The sequence below is a fragment of the Hyaena hyaena genome, unplaced genomic scaffold (genome assembly GCF_003009895.1).
Source record: "Hyaena hyaena isolate Hyena2069 unplaced genomic scaffold, ASM300989v1 scaffold_11, whole genome shotgun sequence".
Taxonomy (NCBI): domain Eukaryota; kingdom Metazoa; phylum Chordata; class Mammalia; order Carnivora; family Hyaenidae; genus Hyaena; species Hyaena hyaena.
In genome coordinates this window covers 4,786,744-4,803,961 of record NW_024080643.1, presented here as the reverse complement: position 1 = coordinate 4,803,961, position 17,218 = coordinate 4,786,744, and the positions used below count along the sequence as shown (strand labels likewise).

At 42.6% G+C, this 17,218-nt stretch overlaps 1 protein-coding gene and 1 non-coding gene across 3 annotated transcripts in view; one reads left to right on the top strand and one right to left on the bottom strand.

Moving 5' to 3' along the window:
- MTMR6 (myotubularin related protein 6) overlaps positions 1-14,167 on the bottom strand; it is a 38,758-nt gene extending 24,591 nt beyond the window's left edge. For both annotated transcript variants that reach the window (XM_039255049.1, XM_039255039.1), the window contains exons 1-2: positions 14,024-14,167; positions 2,115-2,231 (exon numbers count right to left, since the gene is read on the bottom strand). In XM_039255049.1, coding sequence (XP_039110980.1) covers positions 2,115-2,231; positions 14,024-14,047 — 141 coding nt within the window. In that variant the 5' untranslated portion in view covers positions 14,048-14,167. The remainder of the gene's footprint in view (positions 1-2,114; positions 2,232-14,023) is intronic.
- LOC120247761 lies at positions 1,275-1,381 on the top strand. The gene has a single exon (XR_005532407.1). It is a non-coding gene; the product is annotated as a U6 spliceosomal RNA (small nuclear RNA).
- Positions 14,168-17,218: the final 3,051 nt, after the last annotated feature.

Below are 17,218 nucleotides of genomic sequence, written 5' to 3'. Positions count from 1 at the left end.
TTAAAAGTATATACAACACAAATACTTAACACACACTAAGCATGTACAGCTCAGACTTATGGCTGACATTTAGCACGATTACAGTTTATTTTAGCAGGCCTGTGCCAAGTCACTCGAAACGATCTAATAGTAACATCTAAACAGAGAATAAGAGATGATAAGCTACTGAGGCCCAAAAGTATCTACAAGAAGAAAACACTGAAGAGACCTGGCTCTGCCACTAATAAGTTACATGATCTTGAAAGAAAAGTCATCTGTAAAATGAGATTAAAAAGTTGGTATGTCTCTTTCTAGGTTTAAAATGTTCACTTCTGTGGCTCTAGTATACTACACAGATTTCATTCAGGAGAGGCCTATGGGGCTATACTGACAGGAAGGCATTTAAAGACAGTAACAGGAAAGAACAACACCGACGGTTTTTTCTGCCCCTAAAACTATGTTCCCAATATCTGCAAGAAAAGGTCTATGGGAAACTGCCAGGTGTACTGCTAGGAGATGAATAACATACTGAGAAGATACGAGGACAGATGGACAAAGGAGGGGAAGACAGAGCAGATGGTGACATGACTGATAATTTTATAAGCCTCTGCTAGGTGAAAACTCCTGGCCAACACTGCATGGGGATGAGGTCTAGTCCCTCCAGGGGCCTCCAGGGAATACAACTTCTCCAAGATCAACACCTCAGGGAAGTCATCCTGACTTACTTACTGGAATCACATATCAACTGGATGTCCTTCCTGGGAAATCAAGAGTATAATAAAAGAGAGATTCCATTAAAAATCTGGGTCAATAAAGGAATGTGCTACTGGTACAATGTAAGCAATATGTCAAAAGAACAGACTGGAGAGCTTAAAAGCAGGCCCTCACTTTATTTATCAGAGTTGATACTACACATTAATGCAATGAAACCATCAATAAATGGTGTCAGCGTCCATATGAGAAGAAAATAAAAATGAATCGCTAAGTCCTATCATCCACCAAAATATTTCCCAGACACATTAACAACTTATACTTGAAATACAAAATGTAAGCTTTTAGAAAAAACACTGGAGAATCTTTATAACTTTAAAAATCCCTTAAGACACAAACAGCAAAAACCATAAAAGAAAAAATGAAAATCTAACACATTAAAATGTTAAACTTTAGCTCAAAGACGTATACGCACACCAGACAAGCCACACGGTGGGGGAAGTTGTCTACAGCACGTATACGTAACAGAACATTCAAAACCAGAATTCTTAGAAAGCCCGTAAAAGGATAAAGAGCCCAACAGAGTGCTCGCTTCGGCAGCACATATACTAAAATTGGAACGATACAGAGAAGATTAGCATGGCCCCTGCGCAAGGATGACACACAAATTTGTGAAGCGTTCCATATTTAAAAAAAAAAAAAAAAAAGAGCCCAACAGAAAAAGAAAAGGAAACCTAAAGGCCAAAATATCTGAAAGGACAACTTCCTCATAATCAGTAAATTAAAATCGCAATTGCACATCCGTCAGAGAGGCAAACATTTTAAAGCGGACAATGTCAACACTGCTGGTGATGGCAGATAACGAGTCACACTCTAGTGAGAATATTCTGAAACCATTATTTTGGAGAGGTGCCACACTTTGTGAAGGAAATATGCACTTATCTAAGCCCCATTATTTTACTCTCAGCCAGATCCCCTCCGAGAGACTCTGACACATGGGCAGGAAGAAATAGATACAAGATATCCATTACTATACTGCTTGATCTACAATCAATCAATTTAAAAAACACTGCAATTGCAATTTGGTATAAAAATACCAGGGAATATGCCATTCGATCTATTAAACATTAAACATGTACATATATTATTTACATTTTTAAAATTTAAAAGGAACAAGTAGGCATTTTATAATTATTTTTGCAGATAAAAAGAGTCTTGCTGTATCCTATAAAAGAGTTCCACATTCCATATGGTATCTTTGTTCTATTAGGACGGAGGGTAGAAGTGATCAGGTGGCTTTGAAAAATATTTGAAAATAGGTAACCACTGATTAAATTATTTGTGTATGACCAAAATAAAACACAGCTGGAGGCCAAGTCCATCATTATAAGGATGGTAAGCAGTACAGCAGACGTTCTTCTTACCCAAGTTTCCTTCTGCTGAGAGTCTATAAATAGTAGATGTGTGGCTGTAAGGTAGAGAGTTCCTGTTAGCGACTTGTTGCTGGTACTGAATCGGTCAAGTAATTTCACTTGCTCAACCTAAAAAAAAAAAAAAAAAAAAAAAAGATGTTATTTCTCATTTCAAAGGTAATACAAATTCTTTGTTATCCAGGATTTAAATGATTATTTTCAATTGTTTTTCCTCTTTCTGCCCAAAAACATGAGTTTATTTAATGTTGCACACTAATTTTCACATTTCTTTTTTTTTTAATTTTTTTATTTTTATTTATTTCTAGGAGAGAGAGAGACAGCATGAGCAGGGGAGGGGAGAGGGAGATACAGACTCTGAAATAGGCTCCAGGCTCCGAGCTGGCAGTCAGCACAGAGCCCGACGCGGGGCTCGAACCCACGAACCGCGAGATCGTGACCTAAGCGAAAGTCAGACGCTTAACCGACTAAGCCACCCAGGTGCCCCAATTTTCACATTTCTTGGGGGATACGTATACCATAAGTAACCTGGGTACTATTTAGAATTAAAATTATAACCAATACAGGAACTCCATAAAAAAAATACATTAACACAAATATTAAGTGGAACCGAAAGGAAGCACGTGGTATAAATAAACAGAAACAGTTTTTGTATCCGAGAGTCCGTAAGATTTAAGTTGGCAAGTTAAGTGATAAACATATAAGGTTATTATCTAGGGTCATGGAGGTAAACTACCAGAAAAATCAAATGAGGAAACAGTTAAATGGCTGCAAACTCCAACTTAAAGTCTCTACTCTTCTCACCACTGCACCCAGAACCAGCTCTGCGCTTTCACTCTTACGTTCTCACTGCCTAGGACCGTCTCTTCTGCGTGGCTACGGGCCAAGCGCTCTGCAAGGCTCCTTGATGCCTGTCCCCTAACCGTCCCCTAACCGGAATCATCCGAAAATTAACTGATTAATGGCTCAGCTTCGTAGCTCCTCCTGGCTCTGAATTCCCCGTCACACCCGTCACAGATTATGTCACATGCTGCCTCTGTGTTCGCTAGTGGCTGAGGCAGTGAGGGACATAGTATTTCTTTATTAATAGTAAACACCCAGGCATGCTGTGTGCAGGCGCGCGGACGCGGGGACACAGACACACACACACACACACACACAGAGTTGCCACTGGGGAGTGAGGTGAGAGTTGGCCAGGAATGTGGAGGAAAATACTGTTTTGAAAATACAGTATTTACTGTTGTCCACGCTCACGGGGAAGGGAAAAAAGTAAAACAGCCCTCACCAACTTAAAATTTTAATCTGCAGCTATAACAGTAGGCCGTAGGTAATTCTTTGTGTGTCTTCGAAACCAGATTACTCACAATTTTCTCATTAATTCTATACTTTCCCCACACATATTTTTTCCTTACTAAAACTGAAGAAACAAATGCCCCTATTATGAAATTAGGATCTCCAATATAATAACTACCATGTAAAACACTAACTAGCTTCTCGCAAAGAAATTTAATTCCAGGGTTTTTTACTTCTAACAGCTGCTGTCCAAGGAAGTTAAAATTTAAATGTAAAAATAAAAGTACCTGTTTTTGATAGAAAATTGTATTTGCATGATTAAAGCAATGAATTGAGTTTTAACACTTCCTTCTGGAAACTCAGAGAGAGATGATCTAACTTGTACAGCTCAGGCCTGACAGCTGATCTGACAGACAAAAGGGAAACCTCCTTCTTAAAAACCTCTATGAAGATTTCTCTTGGGGATCAGCATGTTTTTCATTGTTTAGGACCGTTTCTTCCTTAGCTAAAATTCGAACTTCACTATACAACACGCCTTGAATCCAAACTTAAATTTAAACACTTTCAAAACAATGGGATCAACTCCTGTTCACCCCCCTTCCATTGTGCTAGACTTGGCCGTGAGGGCGCTACGGAGAGCCAACAGCGGTTCCCACACTATAAAATCTCGTCAGCCTGTCTCTGAAGCTATGAGAGCAAAGTGCTAGAAGAGAAGAGGAATAATGAATATACATGGAAATAAAGGTTACTGCACAGTGTCAACACTACTCAAGCAATTCGTGTCACTTTACACACTACTCAGAAAAGATTAAAAAAAAAAAAGGGATATTGGCAAGTAGTTTAAAGGGAGTGGGGGCTGATGTTACCATTTATTTAATTGAACAGTAAGGTGTTTTTTTTTTTTAAGTCCATATGAAGTTTTTTAATCTGTGGGTTTTTAAAAGGTCATAAATGTTTCTTCTTATGCTCCAATCATAAACTGTAAATAATGATTTCTGGACAAGGCACGAATCCTCTGCACACAATTATTTACATGCAAAACAATCACCAGTTTTCATTTGGATGTTAACCCTCTTCCATCTGTCTCCTACTCGTTACTATTCTTTTGGGGCTCGTATTTACTGCCATTATTTTAGCCTATATGTTAACGACTCCCCATCCGAAATCCCTAACTCCAAGCTCTTCCGATTTACACTGTCTGTGTTACATATAATAACAGTGATAGTTCCTGACGTAGTATTGAGGTCTTATTATGTGGCCAGTACTACGGTAAGTGCTTAACATACATTATTTCTTTACTTTTCACACTTCCTATGTGGTAGGTACTAGTCTCCGTATAAAAAATGAGACGTAGAGAAGTTAAATGTCCCAACACCACACAGCCAGTAACAGTCTATGAGTGGAACAGCACTGACCAGGGACAGTCCGATTCCTCAGGTAGGAGGCCTTCCCACCGTGTTCTGCTCTACTTGAATGTCGAAAGAGTTACGTTACACATACCAAAGAGGAAACTGATTTTCCCTCAACCCTCACAAATAGGTACCTAATCCTGCATTTCTGATCTGAGTTAATACTAGTCCATCTTCATCCAGTCACCCATGTTAGAAATCTGGGACTCAACCTATGATCTCCAATGTTCAATTAATCACCAATTCCTACCAATTTTATGGCCTACATATTCTAAAAATCTGCACCTTCCACTACTATTAGAGTAGTTCCTACAATATAATGAAAGCATCTGTTCATGTGTCCATCTCTCCCACTAAAGTTATAACATACCCCAGGGCAAAAACTCTCTTTTTTTTTAATACATTTTTTTTAATGTTTATTTTGAGAGAGAGAACAAGCACAAGTGGGGGAGGCGCAGAGAAAGAAAGGGACAGAGGATCCAAAGCAGGCTCTGTGCTGAGAGCAGACAGTCTGATGGGGGGACTTAAACTCATGGACCAGATTATAACCCAAGCCAAAGTCAGACACTTAACTGACTAGGCTACCCAGGCACCCCAAGAACTGTCTCTTATTTATGGCTGACTACCTAATGACTACTATAGCATGTGACACAATAAATGTTTGTTAAACAAAAATGAACAGCCACAGAGAAGTTTCCCACAGCGGGGAAACAGAAGGTGCCTACAATTTACGCATGGTCTCTTTTGCTGAAATCACCCAAGAGATTATGTAATTATAATATTATGCTGTCCCTAATTTCTCTCTGCCACCTTTTCCCTAGATCGTAGGTGAATAGTAGACACCCATTCAGTAATTTACAACTAAATGAACAAATGTAAAATAAGTAGAAAAGTTACTACTAGAGTTCAACTATTTTTGTTGTTAAATACACGTGTGGACTCTCAAGTCTGCTACTCCCCCCTCATCACCCATTTAGGACAAACTCACTCTTCCTCTAGAGCTGTGTAACACTACACAGTTCTTTCAGGCTTGATGTCTATCAAGATCAGAAAATCAGGTTAAAAATGCGCTTCCTGGGGCATGTGTGTGGCTCAGTCGGTCGAGTGTCTGACTCTTGATCTCAGCTTACATCTCTATCTCAGGGTCATATATTCAGGCCCCATGTTGGGCTCCATTTTGAATGTGGATCCTACTTTAAAAAAACAAACTCTTCCGAACATTCCAAGCCTATTTCTTGATTCCCCTTAATTTCTATATCCAAAATTATCTGAAACTTCATTTATTAGATCTCTAATTCTGGCTACCTACACAAGTCCCAAAGCCTACCTATTCATCTGAATCATCTCCAAAAGTCTATATAAGTATAAATCCCAAGGCTCACTCGACTACATTCAGTCATCTCAGGAGATGGAGACCAAGAATATAAGTGTGTGTGTGTGTGTGTGTGTGTGTGTGTGTGTGTATTTTTTTTAAGAAACTGTATTTTTAAGAAGCTCGCCAGGTCATCTTTATGCAACAGGTATTCCTTCTAATTTTAACTCCAAATTAATCCCTCTTGCTCTTAACTGGCATTAGACTAGGTTCCTTCTCTATGCTCTTTCCCCAAACATTTAGGGTCCCAGCTGGTGTAGTCCCCCCACTTTTTAAAAGAGCTTCTTACAACTGTGGCCCCTTAAAATATATAACTGCATTATGGGCGTATACACACCCCCCCCACCCTCCCGCCATGCATACACCACACGTCTTTGAAGAACACAGATATAGGGGTGCCTGGGGGCTCAGTTGGTTATGCATCCAACTTCTGCTCATGTCATGATCTCGTGGTTCATGAGTTCAAGCCCCATGTCAGGCTCTGTGCTGACAGCTCAGAGCCTGGAGCCTGCTTCAGATTCTATGTCTCCCTCTCTCTGCACATCTCTCTCTCTCTCACAATAAATAAACATTAAAAACATTATGAAGAACATAGGAAGAGCATACATACAAATATACATTATAAAGAAAGAGAGTTTACTAACTCGCTCAACAAAAATTTACCAGCTATCAACCAAAGTCAATTTGTCTGGGTCTCATTTTCTTTATCTGTAAAATAAGGACAAATAATCTCTCCCTTGAGGGCTGCAGTAAGGTTGGATGATAAACATAGCTACTTTACCCCAAGGTTGCTTAAAAAACAGTAAGCAATTAAGTGCCCAAACGCTTGCAAAAATTACTACTGTTATTAAGTTAGTAAGCTGGTAAGTTAAGTTGGGTCCTGACTGTCCTCTATATTAAACTACTGTCGGGGCACCTGGGTGGTTCAGTCGGTTAAGCGTCTGACTTCAGCTTAGGTCATGATCTCACGGTTCGTGGGTTGAGCCCTGCGTCAGGCTCTGTGCTGACAGCTCAGAGCCTGGAGCCTGCTTCAGATTCTGTGTCTCCTTCTCTCTCTGACCTTCCCCTGCTCACTCTCTCTCTCTCTCTCTCAGAAATAAATTTTTAAAAAAAATTTTAAAAATAAACAAAATAAACTACTGTCAAGTTCAAATGGAGAAAGGAAGGAGGAGGCAATATGGACTTTAAAAGCAAAGTCAATACTCTAATGTGTGCTACAGGTGGGGAAAAAAAAACATGTTTTCTTAATATTGAAAGCAAAGCTCAACAAAATTTTCTTAATATACAGAAAATACAGAACTCTCAATAGAAGAGACGGAACACAAAAGGGGAGGGGCGTAACATTTATTTGATGAAAAAGAAACACCTGTTAAGGTAGAGCATCTGTGATGTTGTAGCTAAAAGGACACCAAGGGAGGGTTGTAAGCACAGTAGCCCACGATCAGATACGGATTTGAGATCTTTCCAATGGTAATGTGGAGAAAGAGTTGAGGAGAGAAGAGAAGGGAGGAGGGTGACCGGCTAAGAGGCTAATGAAGTGACCTAAGGGTTCCTGGGAGAGATGTGATAAAGTCCTGGAAGAAGCCACAATCGACAGGATAAAGAGGAAGCCCGTCCTGAGTCCTGAGATCACAAACCCGAGGTGAGGAGGAAGAAGCAATAGAGAAACAGAGGCTTCTTGAAGATGTTACTCGTCAGACTGGCTGCCACCCACCGAGATGAGGTATAAAAAGAAATGTAAATCTGCGAGGAGACTCTATATGCCTTTAATAAACTGAGGATTATTTACCTTAGTAAATGCAAAATTATGTTCAAATCAGAAAATATAATAGAAAAATCATTACATGACTGCCTCAATATGGCAATCGCCATGTGGATGTGACAGATAATAAAACTGATCTGAACATTGGTCCAAAACACTTATTTAGCACTTTAGGCTCTGGAGAAACTTCAGGTTCTGAAAAAATTTACTGACTATTCTGTTCTTTGACACAAATCCTAAGATGAATGTAAAAGAAATCAGATCTTTTTCTTTGCTAAAATTATCAGCAAACAAATTTCAAAATGGAGATTCGGCCAATTTCTCAACACAAACTGCTGCCTCACATTTCCCTTTTTCACCAAGGAACTAAAAGTTCCTTCACAGGGGGCGCCTGTGTGGTTCAGTCGGTTAGGCCGACTTCGGCTCAGGTCAGGATCTCACGGTTCGTGGGTTCAAGCCCCGTGTCGGGCTCTGTGCTGACAGCTCCGAGCCTGGAGCCTGTTTCAGATTCTGTGACTCCCTCTCTCTCTGACCCTCCCCTGCTCACGCTGTCTCTCTCTCTCAGAAACAAATAAAACATTTAAAAAAAATTTTTTAAAGCTCCTTCACAGATGCTGCCACAGATTTTTCCCCGTGTTCTTCTGGAAGTGTTTTCAGTCAGGTGTTTCGGGAGCAACGACAACCCTTCCAGGTCAATCGCACTGAGAAACGGCGTTAAGATCCTTTAATTACGGGATCACCACCGGCAAAGAGAGAGTGAGGAAGAAGGAAAAGGTTTTGGGGAAAGGAAGAGTAACAAAGAAGAAAGGGAGTGGAGAGAGCAGAGCTGGAGGGTCTGGTCAGTATGGAAGGGACGGGAAATGCCAACACGCCTCTCTGAGGGCCAGTTGGGAATTGCTGCCCACTTTGGGCCCGCGCTAAAAGGGCCCCCGATGGTCTAAACAGGAAGTTCAAATGTCAGCTGATTCCAAATGTCAGCTGATTCCAAAGCTGGAAAGGAAACACACAGGGAATCACACATACTCAGAATCTCATCCAGAAAATGCAGACACCAAGCGGTCTCTGGGACAAGAAAGGACCAGTGGCCGTCCTCAAAGTCCCGCACCTTTACCACTACCTGACAAGGTTACTGAAGCAGCAAAGGCACCGTCAGGGCTTCTGTGACCTGTCGTGAGCCGCCCCCGCAGCCAGGCACCCACCTGGGACTCCGAGTAGCCACACTCCCTCGCTCTGACATCTTTCAAAAGGAAAGAGCATCAAGTTGCCTTGGTGAAGTGGAAGATAAGCCTCTAAAGGGCAGAGACTGTCCATCTCTCTCTGTTCGTGTACCCCCCGTTCCTACAACAGCGTCTAGCTGAATACATCACCAAATGACACGGATCATAAAGCCAAGGGCACTTTTTAATCCCATCTTAACTTTGCTTCTCCGCAGAGCTGGACACCGCTGACTCTTCACGAACGGCTTCCCGCCTCACTCAGTAAAAGCAAAGATTTCACACTGGCCTTCAAGGCGTGTCCCCGTTCCCAACTTTTAATGCACTACAGTGCTCTCTGCTTCACTCTCTCTAACCTAGCCACACGGGTCTTCTCGCTAGTTCTGACTAACCAGGCACGCCCAGGGGAGGGCTTGTGCTCTTGCTGTTCCCTCGGTTGGGACTCTCCCGGCCACCCCTTCCCAACCCCTGTCCCTGTGAAGACGGCTTGCTCCCTCATCACTTTCAGGTCTCTACTCAAGTGTCACTATCTCTGAAAAAACTGCCCTAACTACCCTATTTACAACAGTCTGCCCCCAACCCCACCCTGGCACTTTCCACCCCACCCTGGCACTTTCCACAGCATTCACTGTCGTCTACCGTGTTATGTATTTGACTTAACTAACTCTGTTTACTGTTATGTCTTCCCCAACTAGAAGGCAGGTTTTATAACGGCAGGGACTTCTGTCTGGTGTACTGACCACCGCTTCCCCAGTACCTAAAATAGTACCAAGCCCAAAGGAAAGGAGAGAACAGAGAAGAGGGAACAGAGAAGGAAATTAGGATGGCGAAGACTGGTCCCTTCCTGTGACTGCCTCTTCCCATTTTATCCTTAATACTCATTCTCGGGACTCCTCCTTCCTCTGCTTTGTAAGGATTCCAGGGCCCTAACCTTCCTCTTCTCCACAGAGCCTCTGCGTATACTCCTTGCATAAACTCACCCATAAAAGAAAAAAATCAATGATTACCTAAATACGGACAACTCCCAAGTCTATTCTTCTGGACCAGACCTTTTCCCTGACCCTAGACCCTCATAATCGGTTGCCTCCTAGACAGAGTCCTACCTCCCACCCAAGTCCCTCTCCTCCACCCCCTGCTTTCCTTCCATTTCTACCTGCACTGACCCACCTCACTATCCAAATTGATTAGACAATTACTCTGTGGGGCAGAGGAGTATTACGGTTAAGAGAACAGGACTGGGATCAGAAAGATCTGGATTCATGTTTCCAGCTCCGCCTCTTCGTCAGTGGAGCTAGCTGCCAGAGTCAGGACAAGTGATTTAATCCTCTGCAGGCTGCAGTTTTCTCTCCTGTCTAATAGGATAATATTAGTGAGTCAAAATGGCATTTTATGTGGGGAAAAGATTGCTCCACTCAATCTACGGGCTCTTAGCCATTCTTAGTTTTGCATATCTTTCCCTCTTTGTAACTGACAACAAATATTTGTATACATACATGTATGATCTTACATTTTAATGACAAAAATGGGGAGCAAGCTAAGAACAAGCTAGGCATTACTTCTGGAATAATTCACTTGAACCCTAGTGGGGTTGGATTTTCACAGGATGTTCCAATCTTGATTAAACTCTAGAAAGCAATCTTCCACATATAGCTTAGGAAAACATTCTTCCACTACGTTCTGTAAAGTTCCATTCACAAACAGCATACTATCATTCGATATCAACAGATGACGTCAGCGCTGGAGCCTGGCAGGGAAAGGAGAAAGGCTCTATAAAGAAGAACTGTCTCTGTGCACTTCCCATTGTTTCTTGGCAACACTATCTCATCATGGCAAAATTAGGGCTCAAAGTGATAGGCAGAGCTTGGAAATGGCCTTTCCGAAATCCAAATTCACACCTGACATCTTTAGTGATACAGTTAGTAAACCAAATGTCACCAAAATAGGATGATACTCCTGAATTTTACAGCTATAAAGCCATTTAATCAGTCCTCAGTCTCTGGTCAGTAAGCAATTAAAAAAAAAAAAAACAAACCTCACAATGACCATAAACTATACAAAAAAAAATGCCACATATTATTTACTTATGTCAAAAAGAGATTTGGGGAAGAAAAAGCTCTTCAGATTACTATTAGATTCATTTCTGATTTAATGTTAATACATTTTAGCAATTAGACTAAAACTAGAGAAGAAAAACCATCGTGTAGTCTTTGGAGTTAGAAAACCTTGGTTTCAATCTTAACTCCACCCTTCGTGAGACTACTCAACTATCAAGATTATTCAATCTCGCAGATTACTTCAACTCTCCCAGCCTATCCCCTCATCTGTAAAGGTTGATAATGTGCTCAACTGGCAAGGTTATTTAAGAAATTAGCCACAATTTTGTACAAAAAAAGTATTTGTGAAATTGTAAACACCGTAAAGTAATACTACAGCACAGTTGGCTCTACAGACGTAGAGTTGCTCAAGAAATGGTCATTATTACTTTTCAAATACAGCTGTCTCAAAATAGAACAAGACAATAGTCACAAACGACTACAGTCGATTCTTGATCATAGTGATCAAGTCCAAAACACCTAAGTAAACTTAAAACCATCCATTTTTAGTTCTGAAATACAATTATTTTTGCAGTAAATTAACCATGTTCAAGTGAAGGCTAAGCACACTGGTATAAGAATGCAATAGGTTATGCTCATATCAATATTTCAAGAATAAGCCACAATTTAAGAAAATATTAGAGTAAACACAATCATCAGAATGTAGCACGAGCTCCAAATCTATTTGGAGTGCCTGTGCCTGGCATGTAACTGGGACCTGGTAAATATTTGTTTAAATGCAGTCTCCCTACAGCCACTTAAGATGATTCCAGAGTATTGGTGGTCAAATGCTAGAAAAATAATTCAAAGTAATAAAACACCACCAACGTGAGAAGTAATTTTAATAGAAAGTTAACTTTTGCTTCCTAAAAAGCCATAGAAGGACCTCACTAAGCCATCAGCATCGGCTCCCTGTGAAAAGCTACTATGTAATGATACATAGTCCGAACCAGGACATGAACCTGATCTGACCCACACCCTCCTCTTTTCCACCTCTGCATTTTCTACCAGTTTGGTTATTTACTTAATTAGCCTTCTATTTTCAAACTTTAAGTGCCAGCAACTTGAAGGATTATGGAGTTATTTTATCCATTCTTCTCTTAAAAAAAAAAAAAAAGGAGGGGCGCCTGGGTGACTTGGTTGAGCTACCGACTTCAGCTCAGTCATGATCTCACCGCTAGTGGGTTCAGGCCCCACGTCGGGCTCTGTGCTGACAGCTCCGAGCCCGGAGCCTGCTTCGGATTCTGTCTCCCTCTGTCTCTGCCCCTCTCCCCCCTGCCCTGCTCACGCTCTGTTACTGTTTCTCAATAATACATGTTCTTTAAAAAAATGTTTAAGATTTTTTTGAAAGATTTTTTTTTTTTTTTTTTTAGTTTTTAGCATCTTCGATTTTACTATAGTATATGCAACGTTAAAAACAAGCCCCAACCAAAATCGGTGACACCTCGCAAACGTTTGTGAAACATTTTAACGGCAGTGACCTCAAATTCTCCTTGGAACAGGAGGAGATCATGGACGTCTGCTGTTTTTCTAAATGAATCCTAACTTTAGGGTGCGCGGTAACTCAACAATGGTTTCAGGAAGACACGAAGAGTCAGGATTCACAGTGGGTCCTCTCCCTGATTTTGTTAGGCTCCCAGAGATCTTAAAATCATGTTCCTCAATCCTTCTCTCGGTTTTTCTCCCTCCCAAGGTTGAAGCTGAACTTGACTGCTGGTAACGTAATGTGCTAGTATTCTGCTGCCATTTCCTTCAGTCTCAGCATGTGTAATGGAATTACAAGAAGACGAGTGTGTTCTTAAAAAGAAATGCCTTTCGGGGGCGCCTGGGTGGCTTAGTCGGTTAAGCGTCCGACTTTCGCTTAGGCCATGATCTCACGGTTCGTGGGTTCGAGCCCCGCGTCGGGCTCTGTGCTGACAGCTCAGAGCCTGGAGCCTGTTTCAGTCTGTGACTCCCTCTCTCTCTGACCCTCCCCTGCTCACGCTCTCTCTCTCTCCTAGAAATAAATAAAACATTAAAAAGAAAAGGAAAAAGAAATGACTTTCGCATCCAAATGTTAAGCACAGGATTTAACCAGCTCAACTGAAAAAGGGTTTCATCTGACACTTTAACACATGCACTTCCCCTCACCGCCGCCCCCCCCCCCCCCCCCCCCCCCCGGAACTCCTCTGTTGAACCGTTCACACTACAGACAAAGAAGCTGCGAAGCGCAGAGACGGGACGCCCACTTGAACCGACCGGAGCCCAGACGACAACGCGCGGCGGAGCAGGGCGCAGATCGCGGCGTCTCCACAACTTGCATCAGGAGTCTGTGACACGGGGCAACTCAACGTGAACCAGGAAGAGCGTCCACGGCACCGGAACGCTGATCTGACGCCCCCCCCCCCCCCGTTTTCCGGCCTGGGGTGCGGCGAACTGCTGGCTGAAGCAGCTGAAGCTGAAGCGGCCCCAGTTTCGCCCCCCGCCCCCGAAGTGTAGCGCTGAGAGGGCGGCGACCGATCTCAGGGGACTTAGTCCGCAGCCGCCCAAACCATCCACACCCCGACACCAAGCACTGGAAGCGAGAGTGCCACTCCCGGAGGTGCGGGGGCCTCCGCACCCACCCCAGGCCCCAACCGCCCCACCCTCCCCGCCTAGGCCCGGGCAGGCCCGCGCGCCGCCGGCCCCCGGCCCCGGCCCGGCCGGCCGAGCTCCCGTCGCCTCGCCCCTCTGCCGGCTCAGACTACGGCCAGTGGCGAACAGCTCGCTGCGTCCCACTACCTTGGTCGTGCGGATGTGCTCCATTTCGAGGCGACGCCCGCCGGCAGCCCGCCTCACAGGCGTACCATGGAGCGGACGCCTCCACCCAGGCCCGGCAGGATCCACCCGCGGCCCAGCGCCACGGCCCGTCAGCCCGGCCCGTCAGCCCGCCCCCTGGCAGCGCCAACCGCGCAGGCGCAGCCGGCGTGCGCCGTCTCCTAGAAACACTTCCCCAAACCGGCGGCTGCGGAGGGGGCGGGGACCGGCGGGGCAGACCGTCCTCTGGGGGAAGAGCGGCGTCCCGTTCTTCCCGGGTCACCGTAGATTCTACAGCGCCCCCTGCATGTGGAGGCTCACCAAACCCTAACAGCAGGCGTCCCTCTACCTGGCAGAGGGCCAGAAATGGAGAGCACCGCGGTCCGCACTTTTCTCTGCTCAAGAATGAACCCTCTGGGGGGCGCCTGGGGGCTCAGTCGGTTGAGCGTCATGGTCATGATCCCACGGTTCGTGGGTTCGAGCCCCGCGTTGGGCCCTGTGCTGATATCTAGCTCAGAGCCTGGAATCGGCTTCGGATTCTGTCTCCCTCTCTCTCTGACCCTCCCCTCCTCATGCTGTCTCTCTCTCTCTCAGAAGTAATAAAGCATTAAAAAAAAATAAAAAAAGAATAGACCATGCAGACGTTCTTATGTAAAAAGAATTTAGTGCGTGAGGACGAGACAAGAAATCACTGAAGTCCATTACCCTGCCAGTGGACAGCACCAAATTTCAACACTTTCTCTTTAGATGCGATTGTCTTCACGAGATTCTGATCTAAGGAAATCATCAAATATATTTAGTGTAGCCTTATTTGAAACAACCAAAATTCCCCATACTGCAGAGTTAGCTTTGTAAAACTGTAGCATGTCCATACATACCAGCATCCATTAAAAAATTATGCAGTAGATCCTAATAAGAAAAAGCTGAACAAACTGGAAAATTATCCACTTTCCTAGACCTGCAAGAGAACTGATGTTCCAGGGAATATGCTGCCCTCAGAATTAGAGAGGGGCGGGCAAATACAGAGAATCACAAACAACTGAAGGAAACGGAAACCCACAAGCAGCGACCTTCCTGGGCACCAATGCTGGGCAGCTTCTTTTACCTAGTAAATCATGCCCAAATATCCAGAAAAACTTAAAAACACATACTAAAGCACAGAAAGTGTGAAGAGACAGAGCAAGCATCAAAACCAGACTTGGATATGACAGGGATGTTGGAATCATCAGACTGATCATTTAAAGCAATTAGGATTAATACGGCAAAGGGTCTAATCTATCTGAATAAAGGAGGCAACATGCAAGAACAGATGGGCAATGGAAACAGAGAGATGAGAATCCCAAGGGGGGAAAAAACCAAAAAAATACTAGAGATAAAGAATACTGCAACAGAAATGAAGAATGACTTAGATGGACTTATTAGTAGTCTGGACAACTCTTTGCTCAGAGAGCTTGAGAATACTTCAACAGAAACTTCCAAAACTAAAACACAAAGAAAACAAAGGCTGAAAAAAAAAAACCAACCCAGAAATAATATCCAAGAACTGCAGAACATCTACAAAGGTGTAATATACATGTAATGAACATCTGAAAAGGAAAAAAAAGGAACAGAAGCAAGTATTTGGAACAATAATGTCTGAAAATTTCCCTGGAATTAATGTTATATGTCAAATCTCAGACCAAACACGAAGCAGGATAGATGTCAGAAAAACTACATATCATTCTCAAACTATAGAAAATCAAGGATAGAGAAAAAAGATCCTGAAGAAGCCAGAGGAAAAAAAAACAGTTTACCTATACAGAGCAAAGTATCACATTTGACTTCTCTTCTGATGTGAAGAGACCACACAAGCAAGAAGAGAGTCAAGTGAAATACTTTCTTAGATAAATAAAAATTGAGCAAGTTTATTGCCAATAGAACTGCCTTGGGGGAAAAATGTTAAAAGAAATTATTTAGAGAGAAGGAAAATGATACAGGTCAGAAATTTGGGTCTACATAGAGAAAGGAAGAACATTAGAGAAGGAATAAGTTAAAGTGAAATAAAAACGTTTCCTTATTCTTTAGTGATCTAATAATAAACATTTTGTTGAAAATAATAGTGTTGTGTATGTGTGTGCTTATTAGAAGTGAAATGAAGGACAGCAATGACACAGGGATGGGAGGGAGGAAGGAGGAATTAGGATTATTTTATTATGAAGTACTCGCACTACCAAAAGAATTATGCTGTAGAGGAATATTACATAACAAAAATGTTGAGGGTGTATTACTGAGTGGAAAATAAGCTGGCTCTGGAATGATAAGATCAATGTGACTGTTTTGTAGGGGTTTTTTTATATAAACAAAAAATTTACATTTCTAGATGGGAGGATTACAGGTGATTTTTGTAATTCCTTTATTACAGTGTTTCTCAGCCTGGAGGGATTTTGCCCCTCAGGGGATATTTAGCAATAAATAGAGATATTTTTGGTTGTTAGGCTGGGTGCATGGGTGGAGAGTGCTACTGACATCTAGCGGGTAGAGGTTAGGTTTGCTGCGGATCATCCTACAATGCATACCTACAGACACACACCCAATAAAGAATTCTCCAGAAACATGTCAATAGTGAAGACATGGAGAAACCCTGCTTAATATTTTCCAGATGTTCTATACTCAGCAGTTTTGATGAAATCTGAAAGTTTTAGGTTTTAAGAGCGAATGGCCAAGAAAGAATTCTTGAGTTTTTGGTGCAAAATGGTGATTTTAATATAGCAAAGGGATAGGACCTATGGGCAGAAAGAGCTGTGCTGGGGTCATGAAGAGTAATTGACTATATGCTTTTTAATTACTGGGGGTTAGTGATAGGGTAAGTCTCCAAGGGATGTGGAAGCAAGGCTTTCAGGACCTTGAGGCGTGAGCTGCTGTTAAGATAAGGTTACTTTTAGTCTTTTAATAAAACATAACCACTAAGGCACTAAGACGGCCGTGAGTGCCTTGAGGAAGGTCACACTCTGCATGTGTCAGGTGTCTGTCGTGAGCCACAAGCCCTAAAGAAATTTAATTTAAGCTACATTTCTCTTGCCTTTGTTTCCCTCATCAATTTCACTTATTGTAACTAGAAAATGCTACTAGTAAAACATCATTACATTTTTACATCACCTTTCACGCTATGTTTGGTGTTACAAAGGCCTAACATCTAAGTTT